Source organism: Podarcis vaucheri, assembly GCF_965113315.1.
Source record: "Podarcis vaucheri genome assembly, chromosome: 5".
In the NCBI taxonomy this organism is placed as follows: Eukaryota; Metazoa; Chordata; class Lepidosauria; order Squamata; family Lacertidae; genus Podarcis; species Podarcis vaucheri.
Window position 1 is genome coordinate 36,094,558 of NC_138763.1, and position 26,276 is coordinate 36,120,833.

At 43.1% G+C, this 26,276-nt stretch overlaps 1 protein-coding gene and 1 long non-coding RNA gene across 2 annotated transcripts in view; one reads left to right on the forward strand and one right to left on the reverse strand.

The window, feature by feature from the left end:
* Nucleotides 1-26,276, reverse strand: part of LOC309532073 — a 346,799-nt gene that overhangs the window by 112,711 nt on the left and 207,812 nt on the right. The window lies entirely within an intron of this gene.
* The window catches only part of LOC309531973 (vertebrate ancient opsin-like), a 128,928-nt gene that overhangs the window by 17,721 nt on the left and 84,931 nt on the right, over nt 1-26,276 (forward strand). The window contains exon 2 of the mRNA XM_082221884.1: nt 1,847-2,175. Within this exon, the coding sequence (XP_082078010.1) occupies nt 1,847-2,175 (329 nt within the window). The remainder of the gene's footprint in view (nt 1-1,846; nt 2,176-26,276) is intronic.

The following is a 26,276-nucleotide window of genomic DNA, read 5'->3' on the forward strand; positions in this document are numbered from 1 at the left end:
AACTGAAAATAAAGCAACAAAAAGCATGTGGCACGTACTATTCGTCATTCCGTTGTGCAATAGGACTCTGCTATATCAACAATGCCTGTGATAATTGCAGTAGGTATGGCATCCATTTAGCATGTGCAGGAATGATGTGATGTTAAATAATGACCCTCTCGAGTCTGATTTTTTGGTTTTTAAGAAATATAAATATGTAATTGTGTACCGACTTCAGCAAGTCTTTCCTGCTGTCTCAATGGTGTGAGAAAATGCCTCCTGGGTGATCTGTAGACTTCCAAATACATAAAACCTGCAATATGCTAGTATTCTCAATGCATAGTTTTGCATATTGAGTGGACATAGATACAGTGGTACCTCGGGTTACATACGCTTCAGGTTACAGACTCCGCTAACACAGAAATAGTACCTCAGGTTAAGAACTTTGCTACAGGATGAGAACAGAAATCGTGCGGTGGCAGCAGGAGGCCCCACCAGCTAAAGTGGTGCTTCAGGTTAAGAACACTTTCAGGTTAAGAACGGACCTCCGGAACGAATTAAGTACGTAACCAGAGGTACCACTGTACTACTTTTCAATCTTTAGACATGAAAATGTGGAAGCACACCTCTGCTGGTGCGTGAGAAGAGTTGTTCTTCTGCAGACTATTTGGAAGAATAAGGAGATAGAAAGAGACTTTCTTGCCTTCATTTTATGTATAATCTAAAACAGATGGGGAACCTGGTGGCCACAGTGTGATGGACTACAACTTCCATCAGCCCCAGCTGGCATGTCCAGTGGTCAGGGATTGTGAGAGTTGGAGTCCAATAGCATTTGGAGCAACACAGACTCTACCCCTTTAATACAGGAACTTGCAGCCCTGGGTCTGGTAAGTGCCTGGGCAAAAAATGCTATTGTAATATATAGCACTTTCAGCTTCATCGTGGAAGAAAGGCAAGATATTAATGCAACAGATGAATAATAATTTACAAGAATTTACTATGTAGTTTCTAAAAGGTCAAGCTAGCTACAAGACCAATTCTGAAGGCAAATGATTTCTGAACCATTGTTTTACCACTATTTGCATTTATTTACACACATGCAGGATGAACACAGGTGGAAACACTCAACTTAAACAGGCTGTTTCCAGTCTGCCTCACATTGCAAACCTATTCCTCATGTCACACACAGACAACTTGATTACATTTGGTTGGGAAGGGGATATTTGCTAGCCCTTCAGAAGGCCAGATACTGAGATTCACAGCCAGCTATTTAGTTCCCATGATAACATATTACCTGCAATTTGTCTAGCAATAGATTATGCCAGGCTCGACCTGGACAACTGGCTTGACTACTTCAGCAGTCCTATTCTTCTCTAGATCTCAAACATAAAACCATACTTGGAAAGAACTTTGGAGGTCACCTAGTTCAACTCCCTGCTCACAATACAGTGGTACCTCGGGTTAAGTACTTAATTCGTTCTGGAGGTCTGTTCTTAACCTGAAACTGTTCTTAACCTGAAGCACCACTTTAGCTAATGGGGCCTTCTGCTGCCACTGCGCCGCCGCAGCCTGATTTCTGTTCTTATCCTGAAGCAAAGTTCTTAACCTGAAGCACTATTTCTGGGTTAGCAGAGTGTGTAACCTGAAGCGTATGTAACCCGAGGTACCACTGTAATATGATCGCACAAGTAGAGAGGGAACAGTAGATATGAGGCCAAGGTCATTTAGGAAAGAATTTGCTAATGGATGGGTCTCATGGCTCAAAGTGTTTCTTCAAAGCCCTCAAAGCCTTGTTTATAAGACACACTTGTTCGCTTAGAAAACAATTGTCTGAAATAAAACAAAGTAATCTGCTGTTACCTTACAGGTACGGTGTCACTTATATCCCTGGCTGTGCTTTCGTATGAACGCTATTGCACCATGATGGGTACAACTGAAGCTGATGCCACAAACTACAAGAAAGTATGGCTGGGAATCTTCGTGTCCTGGATGTATTCTTTATTCTGGACCTTGCCACCACTTTTTGGATGGAGTAGCTATGGACCAGAAGGACCAGGCACTACATGTTCAGTTAACTGGCATTCACGGGATGCTAACAATGTATCTTACATAATTTGCCTCTTCGTCTTTTGCCTTGTCCTTCCTTTTATCATTATTGTTTACTGCTATGGGAAGCTGCTGTGTGCCATAAAGCAGGTGAGTGGATTTTTCAATCTTTTTGACAGAGTGTCAGTGTGTTGTGTTGCATCCAATGGCAAGTCAAAGTCAGATCAAGGTACATGCAGGTCCCACTTACTGAACACAATGCTTTCCCTGGAATTCATTCATTAGATGAGCATTTGCATGAGTCCACGGTTTCCACTGATTTATATAGGATCATTTCTCATATAGGATTTGTCTGATCTCCCTACCCACTCTCTCCAAGGTTTCTTCCTGAAATGACTGCAGCCAACCAGCAAAAGAGAGACAAAGGAAAAACTGATTTGTGGATTTTTGTAAACGAGCAGGCAGTTAGCTGGACCTGTGTGTACATGGCAGAAACAACTAGGACCTTGGATAGCTCCAAAGGGACTCCTCTGGCTGAAACATTTTCCTCCAAAGATGCTTATCACAGTGGAGAACTAGATCCTAGTGAAATTTGGAAAATGCAAGTCAAAGTCAGATCAAAATAGGCTGGAGTGCAGTAGACTACCTCCCTGGAGGTAATGGCTGGGTGGTTAAAGGACCCTAATCTTATTTTACAGTACAGTATTTGACTTTTGTAAGGCTGGGGAGAAAGAGGTACTGCGGGGGACTCATCCTCTAAGTCAAAGGTGATGGCAGTTCTTTGCCCTTTAAAGGAAATGTAGTCCAAGTCATATGAACATTTTCCTTTTGCTGAAGATGCACCACGAAAGCAAATGATTTATTTGAAATAAGAGTCTTTATACGGGGAGCAAACTAAAATTAAACACTAAAAGGGCAAATGTAAAGATAAGATTGAGTCAGTGTTGGAGCAAGTAAATATGTTAACATAATAATAATACCTGAAGGAGCGTCTCCACCCCCATCGTTCTGCCTGGACACTGAGGTCCAGCGCCGAGGGCCTTCTGGTGGTTCCCTCGCTGCGAGAAGCCAAGTTACTGAGAACCAGGCAGAGGGCCTTCTCGGTAGTGGTGCCCGCCCTGTGGACCGCCCTCCCATCAGATGTCAAAAAGAACAGCAGGTACCAGACTTTTAGAAGACATCTGAAGGCAGCCTTGTTTAGGGAAGCTTTTAATGTTTAATAGGTTATTGTATTTTAATATTCTGTTGGAAGCCGCCCAGATGGGCGGGGTATAAATAATAAATTATTATTATTATTAGTCCATTTACAAGTATTGAGACTAAGAGTCTATAAAGTAAACTTGATTAAAAAGCAATTCTCTCCTCAACCCACTCCCCTGAACAATAATTCCAGAAACAATAACCACTGTGGACAGGTCAGTAAACTTTAAAGGCAATCTAGTGCCAATTTCATGGAAAAGTCATGATTTAGAATAAAGGATAGAGCAACATCAAGAAGAATAGGTATAAGAATAGGTGTAATGCTGTGGAAACATTTAAATTGTGTGGAAGATCACACAAAATGTGAAAATCAGCCGGAAAGGAAACATTGCGAAGATGGACTAAAGAGCTGTCCTAATGAAGCCACAATCTTTCCTCACCCCTAGTCATATTTTTTTCTACATTAAACAGCCCTCGACTGTTTGATCAACTTCCACTTTGACTCCCCACCCCATTTTATTGCAAATTGACATTGAATTCATCAGAATTCATGGCCTTTTCAATTACCTTCATTTAGTACTTCTTTTTGCAAATGCCTTCTCTTATTTCATAGCAAGCCACCTTAACTTTGCTGTTGTAACCATAGTGAAATTGACTTGATCCACTTTGGTATTTTGTTTGTTTTCAATTGGTGAAATGACACACTTCACTGAAGCCTTCAACATGAGTTTATAAATAGCCTTCATATCTCCTGACGCGATTTGCCACTTGTATATGTGCATCTTTGCTTCCTTTTAACTTTACCATTTCATATCTGAGTAATTTCCCCCATAAAATATAAATACAATGGATCTGGATTCTTTACACAAGGTTGCCACCCACTCACATAGATATTGAATCCTTTGCAACTGTTGCTGGTGTTACAAGTGGTTTGACAAAACTTAACCCCTTACAATGGCTCTTGATGCTACTTATGAAAGTGGTGGAAATGAATTCAAGATTCTTATTGCAGAGGTGGAAGAATGAGTGCAGGTGGGGGAATCTCATCATGGAAAGATAAAAAACAGCACATCTTCATTTGTTTTGAGATCCATGTGTAAATCCTACTTTGCTGAAGAGATTCTGGGCACTCTTCAAGTAACGGCTCCTGTTTGCACAATGGAGCTCCCCCACCTTTGCTCTGCCATACACCCCCTAAAAAAGTTCTAGGGGTTCCCCAAAGCACCAGAGCAGATTGGGGGAGGGCATGGGGAGGAGCAGAGGGAAAGTTATGTTGCACAAGCACAAATACTTGCACTGAAGGGACATGTTAACTGGATACTTCCCTCACATTCTAATTTCCTTTCTCATATTCTCGTGGAGTGGGGTGGGAGGGCTGGGCGAAATCACCTCCTGATTTCATCCTACCTGCTCTGGCCTACTAGCATTCTCCATCCCTCTATGTGCTGAACTTAGCTTCTTTCGTAGCTTGGATACAGCATTTGTTCATGACAACCACTTTATAATGTCAAAGAGAGAATGGTAAAATGCTCAGAAAAAGGCAACAGAAATGGAGGTGCTCTTAATACTTATGTGATGTGTGGCCCATATAGTTTTTAACAAAAAGAGCTGGTAGTACTGCAGAATCACAATAACAAGGCCATTTGGCTTGATTTGGTTCAAGACTGTAGAATAGGGTACAGGAGAATATAAGCTTTGACAGCACAATCCAAACCCAAGAGCCTACAGGTTGGGCAAGTTTAGAATAGGTTGTAACTTCCTCATCCCAGCTCAGCCAGAGATATGCTAGCATAAGTCTCTCAAGCTGGCTGAGTTGGAGCTGTGATGGCTTAGCCTGTGGAACTGAAGCCCATGGAATTTACATCAGCAGGGATGGGACAGGGCAAGGAGAGACTTAGGAACATGGTGGAATTTATGCTCGTAAAAAGTGTGTTGTTGTTTAGCCGTTTAGTCGTGTCCGACTCTTCGTAACCCCATGGCCCAGAGCACGCCAGGTACTTCTGTCTTCCACTGCCTCCTGCAGTTTGGTCAAACTCATGCTGGTAGCTTCGAAGACACTATCCAACCACGTAAAAAGCGTAGTCTAACTCTATTTTAAAGACTGGGTCCCTGTCATTTTCACTCATGGATTGTGAATGGTTGATGCAACTGTTTCAGGACATCAAGGTTTCTGTGATATGTCCTATACAGGTTTATCAAGACAATAGATCCTGTTTGGCTTTGCCAAACTCAGAGAGTTGCAAGCAAAGAACCAAATACTTGCAGATTAAGTTACCATCGTGCAAGGGAGTGTATTCAGAAAGGACTCATTCAAGTGTCCTACATGCCAGGAAATGAAATTCCTGCAGATCTGTTGTCTAAGGTTGTTAACAGAGAACAACTTAAGGTTTATGTACAGCGTTTGCAGTTGGGTTGAACCACAGGTACTACAGGTTACACGGAAAGGGGGAGGATGTTAGAATATAGTTCCATTCCACCTTTAGAACAGGCATGTGGAGTTGTTGTATGTCACATGTCTGTTTACTTCCAGCACAGTCTGCTGGGAACTTCTGTTGTATACAGCTTTTGCCTATGCTTTTTGCTTGGACATGAAGGGAAGCAGACATGTTTTTCCTTTGTCCTGCTGCTTTGTCCTGCTGCTGAATAAATGTTTGTAAATATGCCTCTGTTCGCCACTTCCGTTGTGAAGGGTTATTCACTCTGCTGATTAGAGCGTGCTTGAGTTTCTGAAGGCTTCTGAAGCTGTGTGCCACTGTTTGATGATGTTCCAAGGGAGACCGGAGTTCGCCCGGCTGCCAGCCGGTGGGCTGGGGGCCTGCCAATTGCCCCCCATTCCCAGGTCGCATCTCAACAGCTGGGACCTGCTCAGACAACAGTAGCCCCGCTGTTGAACAGAGCTTGGAATAGAGATAACTTACACCACTTTTACATCAATGAGCTGACATTCCAACAGCTTCTTATATTTAGGATTGCCCTACCTGGTATATTTGAGGTTCCAGTCAAAAGAAGCTCACAAGCATTCTGGCAGGGGAAGCAGCTGAAAAGCAGTGATCCATTTGTCTGATTATTGGTTTGGTGATGCTAGACTGTCTCATATCAGCCATGGGTGGGTTATGTTTATAAATTTTGTATAAAAACATCAGTGTATGCATGTGAGCCGAAAAGGAACACACGTGCAAACACACCATCTTTTACTCTCCACCCACACTACAACAAAAGAAGCTGCAAGCATGCTGTGCTCCCAGGGACTGTCTGGCAATGGCACATGAGCAAATTTTCTGCATATTTGCTGAATGAAAAATAGGTGTTTGCAGTGTGGAGGAGGCAGGCTGCAAGACACATAATGGAAATCAGAAGATTCATGGGTTGGAAACACTCTCTCTCTCTCTCTCTCTCTCTCTCTCTCTCTCTCTCTGTCTCTCTCTGTGTGTGTGTGTGTGTGTGTGTGACTGCACTAAAATGCATCGGCTATAGATTTTTTGAGTTACGTTCATTTTAAAGGAACTCCCAATGGCTTACTATTGGGGGGGGAGAGAACCCAAAGACTAGCAATTAAATAGAATTGTAGAGTTCATACCATTGAAGGTTCTAGGGGGCTGAAAAACACCCCCAAGCATCACCCTCTGGAAAAGTCTGTGCAGTTATGAAACATACCAGGAACGTAGGACTGTTGGCCAAAGGAGTTTCTGCAGATTGTTAGCAAGAAGCAAAAAACAAAACAAAGGAAAAGACAAATGCTAACAAAATATTAAAACAGATAGAATAAAGAAGCTGCTTAATTGTTAATCCTGTTCACACAGTTGTGCAATTACAAGAATGAAAATACTTGTATCAATCAATTAACCTCTCATGCATAAATTGCAAAGAGGTTTACCTCATTGCCTTCCAAATTAACAAAATCCCTCTTTGGGAGCCACGGTTTTGAAAATGAAAAATAAAAATAGATCAATTGTTTGTTAAGTGATCAGCATGCTGACAAGCTCTTGTTCTAGTTTTCTTTTTATAATTGAGGCCCTAAAAATAAACACATTTCTGCCTTATGGAAAGTTTTAGTGGTTCAGCTGCTCAGGGGATTGTCCTTGGTAAATGAAGCTGAAAAGTCGCTATGTGGCTCATTTCACATGGTGACATATGAGAAACAGTAGATGGGAGCTGTACCCTAAATGGGCCAGGGCCCATCCCCCAGGCCCTGAAAAGACACAGCTGCTTTTCTGAGGTGAAGAAAGGAAAGAAAAGGAGGGATACAGGCGGAGGATGGAGGCTTCCTGATGCTGCTTCGCACAATGCAGACCTACAAGGTATGATACTTTAGGTGGGCCTAGATTCATGCTTTTTCTATTCCCTTCAGCAGGGCAACATTATCTCTGCAAGGCCCAGGGGTTTGAGGTTGTTATTGTTTTAGCTTCTGCGAGCTTTGGGATTCATTCCATTTTGCCAGTACTTCTCTCTTGAGTGTATGGTGCCATACTCAAAGAACTGAGTTTGCTATTTGTGTATAAGATGATGATTGAAGTAACATGACCAAATAGCAGTTGGGAGCGTGAGCAGCACTAGCAGTAAAGGGGATGAATACGTCACCTCAGTTTCCATGTCTCCATTGTTAGCAGAGTTACTTGAGTAATGCAGAGAGAAAATCCTGGTAAGTGTTTACTGGACAAACTGAACAAAACTGTATGTCACTTAAGCAGAAAGAAATAGAGGGGTTTTTTTTAGCTTTTTTGACAGGCATTGCTCAGAGCAGGAAGACATTCAACTAAACATCTGTGAGAAAACTCCCGCACATCTAGACAGCCTATCAGAGCATGCGCTAGCAAGCCATCTTCCGTCCCTGCTTGCTATGCAACACCGCCACCCTCTTGGCTCGTTGACTTACTGACAACAGAATTATCCCTTAAGTTACACACTGAATGATCTCTGCTGTTGCACCTCCAATACCCACACCACAAATCTCCAGAATGCCCCACCAACTTCATACCCTGCAACTGAAGATCCATTTTTGTTTTTTGTTTTTTAAGGGCTGCTTCTAGTTTCTTAAGGATGCACTCAAAGATTTACCGTATTTTTCGCTCTATAAGACGCACCAGACCATAAGACGCACCTAGTTTTTGGAGGAGGAAAACAAGAAGAAAAATATTCTGAATCTCAGAAGCTGAAAACAACAAGAGGGATCTCTGCAAAGTGAAAGCAGTGATCCCTCTTGCTGTTCTGGCTTCTGGGATAGCTGCACAGCCTGCATTCGCTCCATAAGACACACACACATTTCCCCTTACTTTTTAGGAGGTAAAAAGTGAGTCTTATAGAGCAAAAAAATACAATACTTTACTGACAACTAAGAGAGCATTGGTTTGTGAAATTATGGATTTCTGAATGCCATTCTCCCTCTGCATGTGCCGCTACACTGAGCAAGACCTATTACTTAGAGGCAAAGGCCACAGTCCTATGGGAATCACACATTAGTCACCTGTAACCTGGAGTCAGAGTGCTTTTCTCTTGCCAAATGTGTGGGAAGGATTAGAGTCTAGTTACTATTAAGGGAACAGAGGAAAGAGCTACACTGGGCAATTTCAGCAATTTCCTATGCAGCTGACAGCAACTATTGTGCTCCAGCTACTTACCTCTCATTTGCTATTTGCTGCCCAGGATCAGGTGCTGACATCTGTGCACACAGCTGCCTTATCCTCTTCTTCCCTGGTTGTTGAGTATCAAAACAAAACATTTGAAATAATAATAATATGGGAGCAGGAGGAAGGGAGAGATAGATAGAAGAGATAGTTATTGGAAAGGGTGCAGAAAAAGACAACCAAAATGGTCAGGAGACTGAAACACCCTCCCTTTGGGGAAAGTTTGATGCTTTTTAGTTCAGCAGAAAGGTGAGTAGATGGAGACGCACATGGTGTGAAGAAAGCAGGTAAGGATACATTGTCCCTCCTCTCTCATAACAGTGGGGCCTGCTGTCACCCCCCCCAATAGAAGTACTGTCGTATTTTGGAAGTCAAACGGAATCCATTTTGGAGGTGTGTTTGATTTCCAAAACATTTGGAAACCAAAGAGCGGCTTCTGATTGGCCCCAGGAGCGTCCTGCAGCCAATCGGAAGCCGCGGAAAATTGTTCAAACACCGGAACACTCACTTTCAGGCTTCAATCGTTCGGGAGCCAATTTGTTCGGGAGCCAAGGTGTTTGGGGTTCCAGGTATGACTGTACTTATTCACACAACACATGGTTCCCTTATGGTAGTATACCCTCCGAGTGTCCTGATTTTCCAGAGACAGTCCTGGAATTATGAAAGCTATCTTGGCTTCTGATTTGATCCCAGAACGAGGATGAGCTGGCGTTTGTCCCAAGCGAGAGCAGTGGTGGCAGTTGCGAGGGAGCATCCTGTTGCCATTGCCTCTCCATGGCAACCACTGTCAGCCTCCTCTCTTGGGCAGTTCATAGCAGCTGCTGGATCGTGGGCAAGCGGGAGGAGAGGCTACTGCCACTGAGGCCCAGCTCTGAAGGCAAGGCCATGCTGGGTGGGAAGAAACGGGGAGCGCAGCACAAATTAAACCAACACTATCTTCTTCCATACATCTACTCTTTCATTCATAAAATGCTTTACGAAAGAAGCCTAAACTGCCTCAGTTAACAGTATCCTTTTATTTATTGCAAGGCACTCCATTGAGAGCATTCGTGGTTTAGTTTTGGAGCTGAATTACACACACAGTAGTGTACTCCTAGAAAATTTCAAGAGATTAACACACAGTTGATCTCCTGCCAATACTTTGGAGATCGTGGATTCCTTTGTAGTAGGTAAAGTAGCCTTCCTGAACTTTGCATCTCAATTTATTCTCTAAATCTGGAATTTGCATGAACATGAGAAATTACTTAAAATGCTTCAGCAACAGATATCAGGGTAGTTGTTTTAAACCAATTAACAATTACCGTAAATTTCATGAGTGTTTGCTTTACGGGGATAGTATTCACACGTGTGTTTTCATTGCAATGGCTGCAGCTTTGATTTGAACAATCCGTTCTACACATCCTCCTCCTTCTGCTGGCTGTGGGCTGCTCAGTGATAGGCAAATGCCAGTGGAAGGCACCTTGAGGGGTAGAATTATCCCTTTGGTGTCTCCCCTTTTGGGATGCCATTGAGGTCAAGGAGTGCACCCAGATAGTGACAGACAGATGGTGGAAGGACCCTGAGGGAGAGGCAGGGAAGAGAAGATCTGCCAGTATGCAGTGGGACTGCTTTCACACCTTTGCACCTAAGCAGCAATGGGCATGGCCTCTATAGTGACAGCTGCAATGGCATGTACATTCAGCCAGGGCCAGCCCATGAGGCAAGGTGAGGCGACCACTTCAGGTAGCAAGATCCGTAAGGGCAGCAGATCCCAATGTAGATCTTTATTCTTGCTTTGTTCCTGATTTCACTTCCTGCTTCTTCCTTGGTGGGGAGAGGGCGACCATTTTGTGGTTCGTCTCAGGTGCCGAAATGTCTTGGGTTGGCCCTTGCATTCAGTATTGCTTTTTAAAACAAACAAACAAACAAACAAACAAACAAACAATTTTGGGTGTGTGCATTGAAACACCCACCTACCCACCCACAAAAGCCAAATAGAGTTCAGCTTAAGGTTCATTTTCAAAATTTTAAATGTAAATAGCTGCAACATGCTATTCTTAATTTCATTAATTTTTTAAAGTCCCTTCTCTGCCTCATATACTTTCAGTTTGTTTGCTACTGAAGACACAGAGTTTTGGTCATAATTTTCTTGCTTTCCATCAGCTGAATTTAACTTTTCATTATCAAAGGTTTTGACATAGAGGCTTGAATTTAAAGCTGGTCATTTTCTGCTAACTGTCCCCTCCATTAACATTGCCTCCTGTACCCTATCCCAAATCATTACCAAGTGTGCCCCATCCCTCAGAGGAAAAGGGGAGCAGGAAATGTCTTTTCCATGGATGGAACTTTGTTCTGCCACTGATGGGAAGTTGGGATCCAAACCAAGGCCTCCACTATGCTGCACACTTTTCAAAGCATAAACTTAGAGGAAACAAATCCTCCTCTCCATCTGAAACTCCAATATCTTTTCTGCATCCAATCTCATCTGAAACATTAATTGACTGATTTAAAAGACATAATCCTAAACTGGAACGATTTATCTATAAGCAGCAATTTGTCTTGCTTGACAAGATTGTTGGCTGCTTATAAATACAGAGATTGTGTCTATTTTTTTCTTTTTTTTCCAGAAGCAAACAGCTCATTTTATCTTTATTTCACTTTAGTTGCAAACTTTAGGACTCTGTCATCCAGTAGTCTGATGCAGAATAATTTCCTGCAAGAGACTCCCTGGGAATATTAGATCAGACTAGATTACATTCATGCTATAATATATACTCTCTAAAGTGTTCAGAGAGAAGTAAATTGGTTTCATATACTTTCAGATAAAAAGCTCATATTTTAAACTGTCCATTGGATTATTGCTTTGCTTTGAGTAAAAGGCCGGAATGTAAGTTAGTTAGTTAGTTAGTTAGTTAGTTAATTAATTGTATTATTCGTACCCCGCCCATCTGACTGGATTGCCACATCCACTTTGGGCAGCTTCCAATCATATATAAAAACACAATAAAACATTAAACATTGAAAAGCTTCCCTATATAGAGCTGCCTTCAGATGTCTTTTAAAGGTTAAGTAATTACTCATCTCCTTGACATCTTCTGGGAGGGTGCCACTACTGAGAAGGCACTCAGCCTGGTTTCCTGTAACTTTACTTCTCACAGTGAGGGAACTGCCAGAAGGCCCTCAGAGGAGGAACTCAGTGTTCAGGCTGAACAATGGGGGTGGGTGGGTGGAGAGGAGACAATCTTTGAGGTATACTGAGCCGAGGCCATATAGGGCTTTAAAGGTCAGAACCAACACTTTGAACTGTGTTTGGAAACATACTGGGAGCCAATGTAGGTCTTTCAGGACCAGTGTTATATGGTTCTGGCGGCCGCTCCCAGTCACCAGTCTAGCTGCCGCATTCTGGATTAGTTGTAGTTTCCGGGTCACCTTCAAAGGTAGCCCCATGTAGGGCGCATTGCAGTAATCCAAGCGGGAGATAACCAGAGCATGTACCACTCTGGCGAGACAGGCTGGATCTAGATACATCAAAGAAGCATTTCAGTTAAACACGTTGCAAACTTTGTATGAGAAATCGGGTTAGCGAAAAAGGAACTCCACAGCTCCATCTGGTGTCACAGTGTTAGAATGCATAAACAACACATACAATATAATGCACTTTTTCTTTGCCAATGTAGCTGAGTCCACAGTGTGCGGGCTGGTAGGGTCTCAGCCAATGTACCAGATAGAGCTGGTAGACTTTAAATGCATACTTTATTTTTTTTTATAAAGATATTTATTGCAAATTTTAAACAAAAAATCACCAAACATGTAAGATACCATCACCAAGATATAACAAACAAAGAAGAACAGAGAAAAACAAACAGATAAACATAAAATAAAAAAGTACAACAAGAACAACTGTCCATAAATCATATTTCCATAACCTTTGGACTTCCTCACATCTCCCTTTCCTGCGTTCTCAATAATAAAATTATAAGCAGCAATTTATTACCTTATTTCAGTTCTTATCTTGTAATTCTCAAATATTATGTCTCAGACTTTAAATATTTTTATCAAATACTTAACTGCTTAATTTAAACATAATATTGCCTCAAATTTCATCTTTTTCTTAAACATCACTTATTCTCATATATCTTTCAACTAAATTGCTGGTGCCATGTTTTTTTCTATCGTGCATCTTCTTAACATTCATACAGCTTATAATGTTTTTGTAAATAGTCCTTAAACTTTTTCCAGTCCTCTTCCACTATCTCTTCTCCCAGGTCTCGAATTCTGCCAGTCATTTCTGCCAATTCCATGTAGTCTATCAGTTGCATCTGCCATTCTTCCAGCGTGGGCAAATCTTGGGTCTTCCAATGTTTTGCGATAAGTATTCTTGCTGCTGTTGTTGCATACATAAAAAAGTTCGATCCTTCTTTAACACCCTCTGGCCAACAATGCCCAAAAGGAAGGCCTCTGGTTTCTTAGGAAAGGTATACTTAAATACCTTTTTTAACTCATTATAGATCATTTCCCAGAAGGCCTTAACCCTCGGGCAAGTCCACCAAAGGTGAAAGAATGTTCCTTCAGTCTCCTTACATTTCCAACATTTATTGTCAGGCAAATGGTATTTTTTGCAAGCTTGACTGGAGTCATGTACCACCTATATATCATTTTCATAACATTTTCTTTCAAGGCATTACATGCCGTGAACCTCACACCGGTGGTCCATAACTTTTCCCAGTCAGCAAACATAATATTGTACCCAATGTCCTGTGCCCATTTTATCATGGCTGATTTAACTGTTTCATCTTGAGTGTTCCATTTTAACAGCAAGTTGTACATTTTTGAAAGTACCTTAGTCTTAGGTTCTAACAATTCTGTTTCTAGTTTCGATTTTTCCACCTGGAAACCTGTTTTTTTATCCAAGTTAAAAACCTCCCTAATCTGAGCATAATGTAGCCAATCTCGCACTTTATCCTTTAGTTTCTCAAAACTCTGCAATCTCCAAGTATCTCCAACTTTTTCTAATATTTCCCAATATTTCGGCCATTTGGCCTCCATATTGAGTCTTTTCTGAGCCTTAGCTTCCATAGGTGACAACCACCTTGGGGTCTTGTTTTCTAATATAAATGCATACTTTAAAACTGGGCAGATTTCCCCCCCCTTTCAACAATCATATTAATTCAATTTCTTTTAAAGTTGAATAACCTCACATTCTATAAAAAGCCACAAAATCAGTTCCCCTTAATCCCCATTGCAGACGACATCTGACTGTAATTACACTCAGTCTGCAGGGAGCACATTATGTCAGCGGAGGCAGGACTTGCTATATTGTGTCCGATGTGGCGAAGGAAAAGGTGAAACTGGCAGGGTGCACCCAGCGCCTGCATTCTTTGCTTTCTGCATACTGTTTTGAACGCCTTCAAATCCCTTTCTATTTTTACCTTATAATATTTCACTAATCTGCTACCTAGGGAAGGATGAAACTACAGCTAATAGATGGGAAGTGACAGACACACACAATGCATTCAGTGATGAAGGACCCTGGGTCAACCTGGATGGGTCCAGGTGGGGTGAGAGGATGCTCGGCATTAATCTGGTGGCATCATTCCTAGGAGCCCAAAGAACAGGCAGCAACATGACTTCTACCTGGCAATTTATAGCACTATGGTGCAGCTGTCAGGAAGGAAACAGGAGCCCTCAAACTACACCTACAAGAACAGAGCCTTACTAAATTTGTGCTGGTCCCGGGGGGTAGGTTAATGTTACCATAGTCCAAGTTCAGTCCTAAGTCACTAGCCTGGAGATAGTCCACAAAGTGCGAGGTGAGGTCCAAAACAGGGAGCCGGGCGGGGACAGGAACACTCAAAGATCAGAAGCAGGAAGCCGGGCGGGGAACAGGAACACTGGAGGAACAGGACTGGCCGAAACAGCTCTTCAATGACGACGTTGCTCCCGCAACCTGGGACCGGGCTGACTGCCCTTAATCTTCTCTAAGGCCAGGGGCGGTCCCGGCCCCCAGGAGCCCCGCCTCTCCTGGCCTTAAGGCGAGCACTCCTCCTGGGAGAAACCAGTTCCCTTCGCCTCTCTGCCCTAAGCCTCTGCAGTTCAGGAGAGGCCGAAGGGTTACTGGGCCCCGGGGAAGGCTCACCTGTAGACACTGAGTCCTCAAGCACCTCTGGGGCCAGAATGGTTTCACCTGGTGCCTGCTCCTGAGGATCTGGCACAGGTGCAGGCTCCTCAGAATCTAGGCCTTGCCCCAGTTCAGCCGGCCCTGGAGGCGGGGACTCCTGTGCCGGCTGGGATTCCTCCGGTTCACTCTCAGAATCGGAATCCCAGGCCATCACAAAATTGTAGCCTAATGGATACTAAGAAAAAGCAAACCGTTCAACATATATAATGTTTACACACAAATATTCACACATCCTGGGCATGTCTGCACCTGGCAGTTGGTGATGGGAACAATTCACCATTGATCCAGGACACCAGACCCAGGAATAATTTGAGGATGTGTCTATGCAACCTTACTCCTCTTCAGGCATTACAATACACTGTTCACAGAATACAGTGGTGCCTCGCAAGACGAAAAGAATCCGTTCTGTGATTCTCTTCGTCTAGTGTTTTTTTCGTCTTGCGAAGCAGGCCCATTGAAGGATTAGCGGATTAGTGCTATTAGCGCTATTAGCGGCTTTTAGAGGCTTTTAGCGGCTTATCTGCTGATTGGATCAGCTGATAAGTGGCTTAGTGGCTTAGAAAAGGGGGGGGGAACCAGCAGGAACTCGCAAGACATTGTCGTCTTGCGAAGCAAGCCCATAGGAAATTCATTTTGCGAAGCACCTCCAAAACTGAAAACTCTTTCGTCTAGCGAGTTTTCCGTCTTGCGAGGCATTCGTCTTGCGGGGCACCACTGTATGTGGATTTTTGTGGGGAAAGTGTGCGATCAGTGCCCCAGCTCTGCCCTCTACTGTCATTGTTTCTGTCACCCTCAGCTTTTGGAAAATGATGTGCGACGTGCAGATCTTCCTGTATCTGCAGAGGTTTCCTTCACATTTTGGAATCTGTTCCACAGTCAGGGTTGTCTTTACCCGGGGGTGCAAGGGGTGCGGGGCACCTGGGTGTCAAATTCTGGGGGGTGTCAGGCACCTGCCACTGAAGCCGCCTAAGCTCTTAACTATTTACCTGTTATGAAATAATAAATAATTTTGATCAAGCTAGAAAAACAAAATACATATATACCTAGGTATTACCGAAATGTATACCTACTGTTTCACTAAAGGACTTTTGACTTTGTACGCTCATTTACCAAAGACGCGCCATGCCAGCGGCAGTGCTTGCCATTCACAATGGCGGTGTTTGTCAGACTCAACGACGGCGCTTGTCATTCTCAATGGAGCCATGCATGCGAAATCAACTAAATTTGGGGTTGCTGGGCGGATATTTGCACCCCAGCGGTGCATATGCTAAAGATGGCGCTGTCCACAGTCATCCTCTATGAACTGAGAGTGATGAAAACGACAGCTGGGAGGGGGGTGCAATGCACACAAATCTAGCACACTTCCCCACACTGGCCCCTCACATATTTTGTGAAAGTAATGGTCACATTCCCACCATACATTTAAAGCGCTAGGAGACGGCTTTGAACAGTCATGGCTTTCCCCAAATAATTCTGGGAGCTGTCGTCTGTTCAGAACTCTAAGAATTATAGCTTGGGGGGGGGGGAGTAGCAGACCTCCTAACAACTCTCAACGCCTTTAACTGCAGCTCCCAGAATTATTTGGGAGAAGCCACTATTGTTTAAAATGTACCATAGCACTTTAAATGTATGATGGGAATGTGGCTTATGTCTGAAGAGGGTATTGGAGTCATTAAAAAAATCTGTTTTTATAGATATGAATTGCCTCGGGGGGGGGATATATTATGTGGGATCGCTGATCACTTGGCCCTAAAAATGCTTCAAGAAGAAGTTGCTTCTGACTGGCAAGGTCTGAGAAAATAGAATGTGCTCTTCCAAGAAGATCTTCTTGAGAAGGTGCCCTCCCCCTTTTGATTTAATTTGTTGGGTGATATTTTGACAAGACCAATTTCAGCATGTCCCTCTGCTTCATTGTAAATACCAACATTTATTAATGTTCTTTTCAAGGTGCTATTTTTCTTAACTAAGCATTTTAGCCTTTGTCTGGTGTGATAGACTAGAGAATTATTTTAAAAGTAAATAGGAATGCTATGTGCAGATAAATGGAAATTATACTTAATGGGAATCTTTTTCTAACACGATGCTTATGAAATGACAAATTAAGCCTATTTGTTCTCTGATACTCTGAATAGAATAAATTCAATCCAACAAGCAGAAATAGCTAGATTAATCACCCAATTTTAGCTCATTTTAGCTCATCTAATTTTATTTCCATTTTTAAATAATCAGTGCATACTTGCTAAAGATTTATCCAGGGGAATTCTAGTAATATTGCCACTCTTTCTCCTAGGAACTTGGTTGCTAATAAACCTTTAACACGAAAATGTCTCCTGGGATGCTGCTTATTAAGCACTCACAAATAAATATAATATTGTTGCAGAAAGTAGTAAGGAGGAAATGATTTTAGGACTTTGAGGTCATCTTCCAGGATGATGTGTTTAGGTGCCCTTTCCATTGAAAGCCTCATGTTTCATGAAACCAATCAACTCATTTAAAAGTTGATCCCAAGACATCTTGATGCCTAAGGCAAAGCACCAGGTGACATCTCTTCCCCATTTCACAGACAGAAGCCAATAGGACCAGCAGGTGAATCTGATTTCAACACTGGTGAAAGGTAGTACAGTGGTGCCCCGCAAGACGAATGCCTTGCAAGATGAAAAACTCGCTAGACGAAAGAGTTTTCCGTTTTTTGAGTCGTTCCGCAAGACGAATTTCCCTATGGGCTTGCTTTGCAAGACGAAACGTCTTGCAAGTTCTTGCGAGCTTGTTTCCTTTTTCTTAAAGCCGCTAAGCCGTTAATAGCTGCTAAGCCGCTAAGCCGCTAATAGCCATGCTTCACAAGACGAAAAAACCGCAAGACGAAGAGACTTGCGGAACGGATTAATTTCGTCTTGCGAGGCACCACTGTATCTTCTTCTCCACCTGAGGCATCAGGCTAGTTTAGAGGCCTCAAACCATGTGGCACAAACAGCTCTATCCTCCAACAGAGGGGGGAGGGAATGGTCCAGGGGCTCAGGAATAACTGCCCTGGGGTGGGGAAGCCACTGTAGCACCATCTCCAGCATTTGCCATCTGAGGCTGTTGTGACTGTCTAATGGTAGGGCCAGGCCTGGTTGAACCCATTCTTCAGGTAATCAAGGTATACAGGCTCGAAAGCTCTCAAAGCTTCTCCCCATTCCCCATCTTTGACAATGAATACAGTCATACCTTGGTTTGTGAACAGCTTAGTTGCCGAACAAATCGACTCCCGAACGCTGAAAACCTGGAAGTAAGTGTTCCGGTTTTCGAACTTTTTTGGAAGCCGAACGTCTGACATGGCTTCCACTTGAGTGCAGGAAGCTCCTGCAGCCAATCGGAAGTCGTGCTTTGGTTTTCAAACGGTTTCGGGAGTCGAATGGACTCCTGGAATGAATTAAGTTAAAGAAGGAAGATACCACTGTAGCACCACTTCCACTCGCAAAACTGCAGTGTTGCCACACTGTACAGCTACACTGTTCTGGGGTGGGGGGAAGCTTTCATATGTGGCCTTTTGGAGATAATGGAATTGTCTTCCTGCTTTTGCAGATCTGAGGAGGGAAGGAGAAGGTGTCAGAGAATAAAAGTTTCTGGATCAAATGTGGCGCTGTGTGGGTGATAAAGGCTGTCAGCAGCAATTTGACAGAGGCATTCTGTACAGGAAGGAACTTCAAGTGGTCTTTTCAACGAACAGCCCTGTCTTTTCAACAAGTCTTAACTGCCAGAGTGGACTTGAGATAGTGGCAGTAGCCTACTAACCCCTGTACCATGTTGGAATTTGGATATCCTGAGACATAGGCTAGGGTGTTTGCATGCTGCGTGAGATTTAGCAGCAGGCTTGGGGAAACCACGTTTGAAGAAATAGCATTTTTATTTTTGAAATGTCACCCCAAAACAAACCAACAAGGATCTCACATCCTCAGTGGATATGGATGTGAACAAATTGTTGGGGTGGGGGACAGAATATAGAGGGATGGGTAGAGATGGAATGGAATATCCTGGTAAAGGGTATGGCTGACTGGTTGGCATCCTCGCCAGGAACACATTTTGTTGCAGTTCCCACTTGTTGAAGGTCAAATATTCCATGACAAGCCAAAGACTTTTCATCATGTAAATTCATATTTCCAAAAAGGTATAACTGGAAAGGTATGATTCAAGACTGCATTTGTAACTTGATGCTTTAGCTTTTCTAGCCGATCATTTTTTTAAACAAATTCAGTACATGGCTATTAATAATAATTGGTTGCATACACAAAGAGCTGTGCTTTGTAGCCTTGATCTTATTCACATAGCACTCTGAGGAATGCTGCTGTTATCAGTGTTGTCTAAACTTATTAACTAATGCTATAAAAAGTGCACTGTCACACTGTGTGAATGAGCCAGTGATGTCTCAAACCACAGGTTAATAATAGATTCACTTCAAATCTAAAATCCAACAGGTTCATTAAAATCTTTCTTTAAAGAGATGTGCTTGAGAACATTTTGCTGCTCTTCAAATTTGATATTTATTGACATTTTGAGATAGCATTGTGCAACACAAAAGCAATTTAAGGCAGTCTAAGATACCTAATGATCTGAGAATGGCGGGATTCTTCTGCGTTAACTTTTACAAACAGCACCACAATAAGCAAGATCTCAATAAGCAAATGGCTGCAACACACAACACCTGGAAGAAAAATCAATACCCTATTCCCCTCCCCCATTTATTCAGTCATTTCTAAATGAAAACATTATTTTCTTCTTTGGGGAGATTATTTTTTATTGTGTTCTGACAAAACAATTTGCTTTAGCAAGTGAGTGTGTGTTGGGGGCAGCAGAAAGAGGTGTGGGAACAATTAACAATTGACATTTAAGGAGTCAGTATGGTGTAGTGTAGTGGTTAGAGTGTTGGACTAGGACCTGTGAGACCAGGGTTCAAAGCCCACTGAGCAACCTTGGGCCTCATCTACCTCACAGACTAGTTGTGAGGATAACAAGAGGAATGGGGAAACCACATTTGCCACCATGAGCTCCTTAGATGAATGGTAGCATATTAATGCAATAAAATAAATAAAAAATATTCACTGCACCAGGAGCAAAATAACATGGTGGCAATGTAACTTATGAAATCTTTTATGTAAGTTATGTAATTTTGCCACTGAAGACAGCAAGGTGAATAATATAGATTTTGGTGGAAGATGTACTTTTTAGGAACTGAGTCAGAGATAGGTCAGTGACATAGCTGTCAAGTATCCCTTATTTGAAGGGACAGTCCCTTATTCCAGCACCATGTCCCGCTGCTGTCCCTTATTGATGGATGTCCCTTAAATGTCCCTTAAATTATGTCCCTTAAATTTCAAAGGAAGCAGCTCCTCTCCCTCTCTCCCTGCTGGCCAGGGAGGAGGGAGGCTCCAACTGTGTTGCTTGGCTGTGTTGCTCACCCAATAAGAAGTCTAAGAACGACTGTGGGGTGGAGCTTGCATGCTTTGTGTTGTGGCTAATTAATGCAAGCTGACGGGGGTTTTGAATGCTGGACGCCATTTTGTTGCACGTGCTGCTGCAAACTTTGCAGTGCAAAGCCAGGCCAGGGAGCCATCTTAAGTTGAGGCTGCATAGGCCTTGTGGTGCATGTGATTCAGATTCTATTCAGTTGAACCTCTGGTTACAAAGTTGGTTGGACAGTGTTCTCAAAGCTACCCAGCATGAGTTTGACCAGACTGCAGGAGGACAGGAAGACTGGAGTGCCTGGAACAGGTGAGGCTGCAGGTTCCTTATTTTGGCTGCTGGTCCCTTATTTTCAAATCTGTAAGTTGACAGCTATGGTCAGTGAAGTTAACTCTTTTGTGCAGGCCTAGTGATCACAACAACTCTTCTCAGTAGATCTTGCCCCAGTGAAGCAGTTGTGAGGACTGAAGGTCCCTGCCTTCCCACTACCCTCTAAGGCTCTTCCCCTAGTTCCTTCCCCAGCAACCAGAGACTCCTTTGCCGTGTCTCTCTTTGCTCTGCCTTTTTCATTTCTCTGTGTATTCTGGGAGATCAGCAGGGAGGGAAGATGATCGCAGCAGGAGGGGGAGACTCCCTGGATTCTTCAGCAGCCTGCCTCATCTCTGTCTCCTTGTCCTCTTCTGTCTCTGAGTCTGGACTGCTCTCTGCCCCAGCCTCTTCCTGCTCACTAAACCCTGTTGCCTCTTCCTCTTCGGACACCTCACCCCCCTAGTCTGCTCCTTCTTCTCCCTCTGACCACTCACCATCGTTCCACCACCAGTCCCCTGGCTCTAAGCCTTCTTCCCCTGGGGGTTCCCTTGGGGTTCCCCAGCATCCAACCAGGCCATGACATACAGCAACAGAATGGAATATGGGGTGGAAAGGACAACACACCCCTGCTTCCAACTATAATTCTTTGATAGATGCTCCATGGGACCATCTCCTTCCAAATGAACTTTATTACAGTTTACTAGAGAAAAGTACTGCAGAGTTTCCCCCCCCCCTCTTTCATGCACACATGCTCTTACAGGGGATCTGTTTTGTGTATCTCAAGCTCTCTGCAAATGGAAATTCCAGGCACAAGCAGGTGGGCTCTGGATTAATTACCATCTGCTTCTTTTTTCCATGTTGCTACTTAGTGCATCTGTTGGCTGCCTGGGAGAAATAATGTGGATTTGGGATTGATTAAATTGCTGCAGAACAACATGAACTTCTCGATTCCTCCCAGATGTCACTAGTAGTTAACATGATCATGGTGTCATAGAGTTTCCCACCACCACAGGTGAAATTTCTTCACCTGAAAGTAAATTGCATCTTTTCCCCCAATTAATGTAATTAAAATAGTTCATCATTTTACTGTCATCTGTTCGCCTGGTGGTGAAATTGTCCCTTTACTGCTCTGTGTTTCAGAGTTCTGAAGCATGACTATTTGCCCTCGTGCTGCTTTTACAGCAGCTCTGAGGGCGGAGGCAATTTTGGGAAACTCTCATCTATCTGATGTTTGAGTTAAGTAGGGCATAAGTACAAACACAGAAAAGGTGATTTGTTAAGAAGGGGAAGTGCTGAATCATTAGCATTGCCATTTCCCCCTGATGGAAAGTCAATATGACTAAATGAGATCCTTGGAAAGAAAACACTTTCAACAAGTCCCATTGTCCTCAGAATCTACAGGGGGTATTTTTTTTTAAGAAATAGATGCATATGGCCAAATTCAGTCAGATATGGGGAACCTGTGGCTCTGAGACTCCCATCAGTCTCAGGGAGCATGACCAGACTTCTGCCTTCTCTATTCCTCCCTGCAGCCTGCCACCCACCCATCAAATTTGCTTCAGATGGTTGTGCAATCCTCTAGAGCTGTGAAGGGGGAGAGAGGAAAGGGGATTCTGCTCACACGATATCACCCTATGTGAATATAGTTGTATTTTCAATTAGGTAGCTTGGGAGCAAGAGCTTCACATGACAAGACTGGCTGGTTTACAATCTACACATTACATGCATGCATGCATGCATACATACATAAGAATAAGAATAAGAATATCTTTATTGTCATTGCCCCCTTCGGGGACAACGAAATTACTTGACTGCTCCATAAAAACACTAATTAAACAATAAAATATAATACAGCAAGGGAGATTAGATGACTTTCAAAGTCCGGGCTTCCCATTCAGGGCTGAGATCCCTCTGGAGAAGAAGCTGTTCTTAAGACGACTCGTTCTTGTCTTCATCGGCCTGTATCTCCGTCCCAACGGCAAGAGCTCGAAGAGACAGTGACCAGGATGCGATGGATCTTTTACTATGTCCAGTGCCTTCCTATGGCACCTTGTGGCATAAATCTGCTCTAAGGTGGAGAGTGGGCAGCCAACCATGCTCTCTGCTGCCTTAACAACCCTGCACAACCCCATCCTGTCCTGGTTAGTACAGCTTCCGTACCACACACATAAGCCATAAGTGAGCACGCTCTCAATGGCACAGTGATAGAAGGCAAGCAGCAGGTAAAGGTACCCCTGACAGTTAAGTCCAGTCATGAATGACTCTGGGGTTGTGGTGCTCATCTTGCTTTACAGGCTGAGGGAGCCAGCGTTTGTCTGCTTCCGCAGACAGTTTTTCTGGGTCATGTGGCCAGCATGACTAAGCCATTTCTGGCAAAGCCAGAGCAGTGCACGGAAACACCGTTTATCTTCCCGCCGGAGCGGTACCTGTTTATTTACTTGCACTGTGTGCTTTCAAACTGCTAGGTTGGCAGGAGCTGGGACTGAACAATGGGAGCTCACCCCGTCGCGGGGCCTCGAACCACCGACTTTCCGATTGGCAAGTCCAAGCGGCGCAGTGGTTTAAACAATGTAATTCAACCATTTCCACATAAATCATAGTAATTTATAAAATAAAGATACAAAAATAATATCATTAACAGCAGCACCCACCCCCCGCAAACTTCTATAAAAATATGTTGTTGTTGTTTAGTCGTTTAGTCGTGTCTGACTCTTCGTGACCCCATGGACCAGAGCACGCCAGGCACTTCTGTCTTCCACTGCCTCCCACAGTTAGTCAAACTCAGGCTGGTAGCTTCAAGAACACTGTCCAACCATCTATAAAAATATACCCCAGCCCAAGAGTCTATTCAGCAGCCTCAGCTTTTGTAGCTGGTGTCAGTCAGTCAGCGCCCCGCCCTGCCAGGCCAGGTGGAAAAAGGCATGTAAGGCAAGGAGCAGGTCTTCCAGGATGCACAGCCAAGGTGGTCATTAAGATGGGATTTTGGATGGATGGTTCAGAATGAGTGAAATTCTGCATTGTATGCTTGTAATGACATTGGCTTCTCAACTGAGAACCAAGCACCGTCCCATAACACATAGCAGCAGAGGGATGTTAAGTTCACTGATGTCTTACAGCCCGATGTTGTTGAACTGAAACCGACTACTAGCCGTGCTGAGGGCGGCTGATGGTTGTTGGAGTCTAACAACATCTGGAGGGTCACAGCTTCCTCATCCTTGTTCTATAGACAGCTGCACACTAACTGTTCAAGTGGGAGGCTCCCTGTTTAAACAAAGACCCAGATTCATGCAAACATGTAGCACATGATGGCCCCTGGAAAAATCTTCATGGCTCCACTCGTTGAGAAGCCGGTATGTTGAAATTGGCAAGATTATTTTGACAGTCTGTCACTACCGGATGCCAGCATACCAGATACTAAAAATAATTGCCCATCAAAGCACTTATCACCTAAACTGCCCATTTTAGTGGAAGCTCATTTCAACCATCATAGGAGGATAAATGTTTGAATTCATATGGCTTTATTTGTTAATACACCAAAGAGAAGGGATATCTAATATAGGATCCTATCTGGAAAGAAGTGCATATCTATGCAAACACACTTATATTAGCAGTTTTAATGAATTTTCCTTGCAAACATCTTTTTAGTGGTTTTGAATGGTATACTAAATGCGTAATAATTTCTTGCTGTATGATCCAGTCTTTATTCTCTTTAGCATCTTTGTGGAGAAGGTTTTGTTTTTTTAAAAAAAGAGCTGTTTTTATTGCTGTCTATATCCAATACCTATTATTTTAAACCATTTAAACCACCATTTGTACTAACAACAAAAAGTTAAGAGGTATATGCTTTATTTTATGACATTAATAACACCTCCCTTTGTCAGGAACCTAATAGGTTTGAGATTTAATAACAGTGATAAATGTGAACTGACATTCTGGAGTTTATAAGGAAAACATTCTACCAGGGTGTTAAAACGTTCAGTAACTGGAAATGCCTCTTTGATAGCTAATGAATATTTGAGCAGAAATGAACCCATTGAAGGTCCCAGAGTTTCTCTGAAAATATTGTCTTCATTTCTTAATGGGGTTGCCTTGGGAGAATATCTTCATACTTCAATATCCAACTTGCTATAAAACATTGACTGCTTTTTCTTTTTGGCTTTGGAGAGTAGTTAGATACTCAATATGGGTTTTTGATCAAAGATACAGTAGTTGATAGTGTGTCTGTGTGTTTTATTAATAAAACAAGGTTTTGCATTAAGTAAATCTTTGGAAGAAGACTCTTGTTCTCCAGACATCTTGAAGTCTACCCAGCTGTTGGCATTTGTCTGTCTTGAGAGATGATGGAAGAGTGTGCTATCAGGGGTAAAGTCAAACTACAGCCGAGTTACAGCGCCTCCTGTGGCTGTATAGGCCAATATAGGAGAGACATGTTTTATTGCAGCTGGGGCAAATGAAGGCGTCTGGTTTCGACGGAGCATGTGCACCATGCCATTTCTTCTCTCTGTACTCCTCCCAGTGGTCATTTCATGACAGCTACCCAGCTGGCATGAGGCCAATTCAGATACCCAATCTGCCATGTGGGTTCACAATTAAACACACATTTACCACAATTAATCATTTGGAAACAAGTTCCAAATTTTAACATCTGTCGTGCTAAAGGACTAAAAAAAATAAAAAAATGATACCACTCAGGCAATAAAAAACAGAACCAGAATTTGTTTACTCTTTGCATATGTTATGAAATTGCTTCTTTCATATGCTTTGGAGCCCTCAGGGAAATTCTCGATCTGTTCTCCTACCAAGACATTCTTAATCAGAGGCTGAGCACTGAAGCAAAAACGCATTCTCCCATTCCTATCCTATATATGTTAGCTGGGGCACAATATTTATACACAGACCAAAAGTTCTTCTTTTATTATATCGCCCATGCCAATCCTATTAGCCCTGGCTCCACCTATCAATGGCTGTAGCTGAACCTACTCTTGGCCTTCCACTCAATGGGCACCAGCCACCACTGATAGCAGCAGCAGCAGCAGCAGCAGCAGCAGCAATAATAATAATAATTTTATTGTTTATACCCCATCCATCTGGCTGGGTTTCCCTGGCTAGTATTCAAAGGTAGCCAAATAATTATAGCCCCAGAGGCAGAAAATTCCTGACATGCTCCTCCCTGGCAGTAACATATCGTAATAATAAATAAACAACAGAAAGGGCAGCAAATTGCTAATGCTCAAAATTCACTGCCCGTGGCAGGCATCTCATGCTACCAAATGGTTGTTGCTGTTGTTTAGTCGTTTAGTCGTGTCTGACTCTTCGTGACCCCATGGACCAGAGCACGCCAGGCACTTCTGTCTTCCATTGCCTCCCGCAGTTTGGTCAAACTCATGCTGGTAGCTTCGAGAACACTGTTCAACCATCTCGTCCTCTGTCGTCCCCTTCTCCTTGTGCCCTCAACCTTTCCCAACATCAGGGTCTTTTCCAGGGAGTCTTCTTTTCTCATGAGGTGGTGGGCAAAGCCAAAGTTG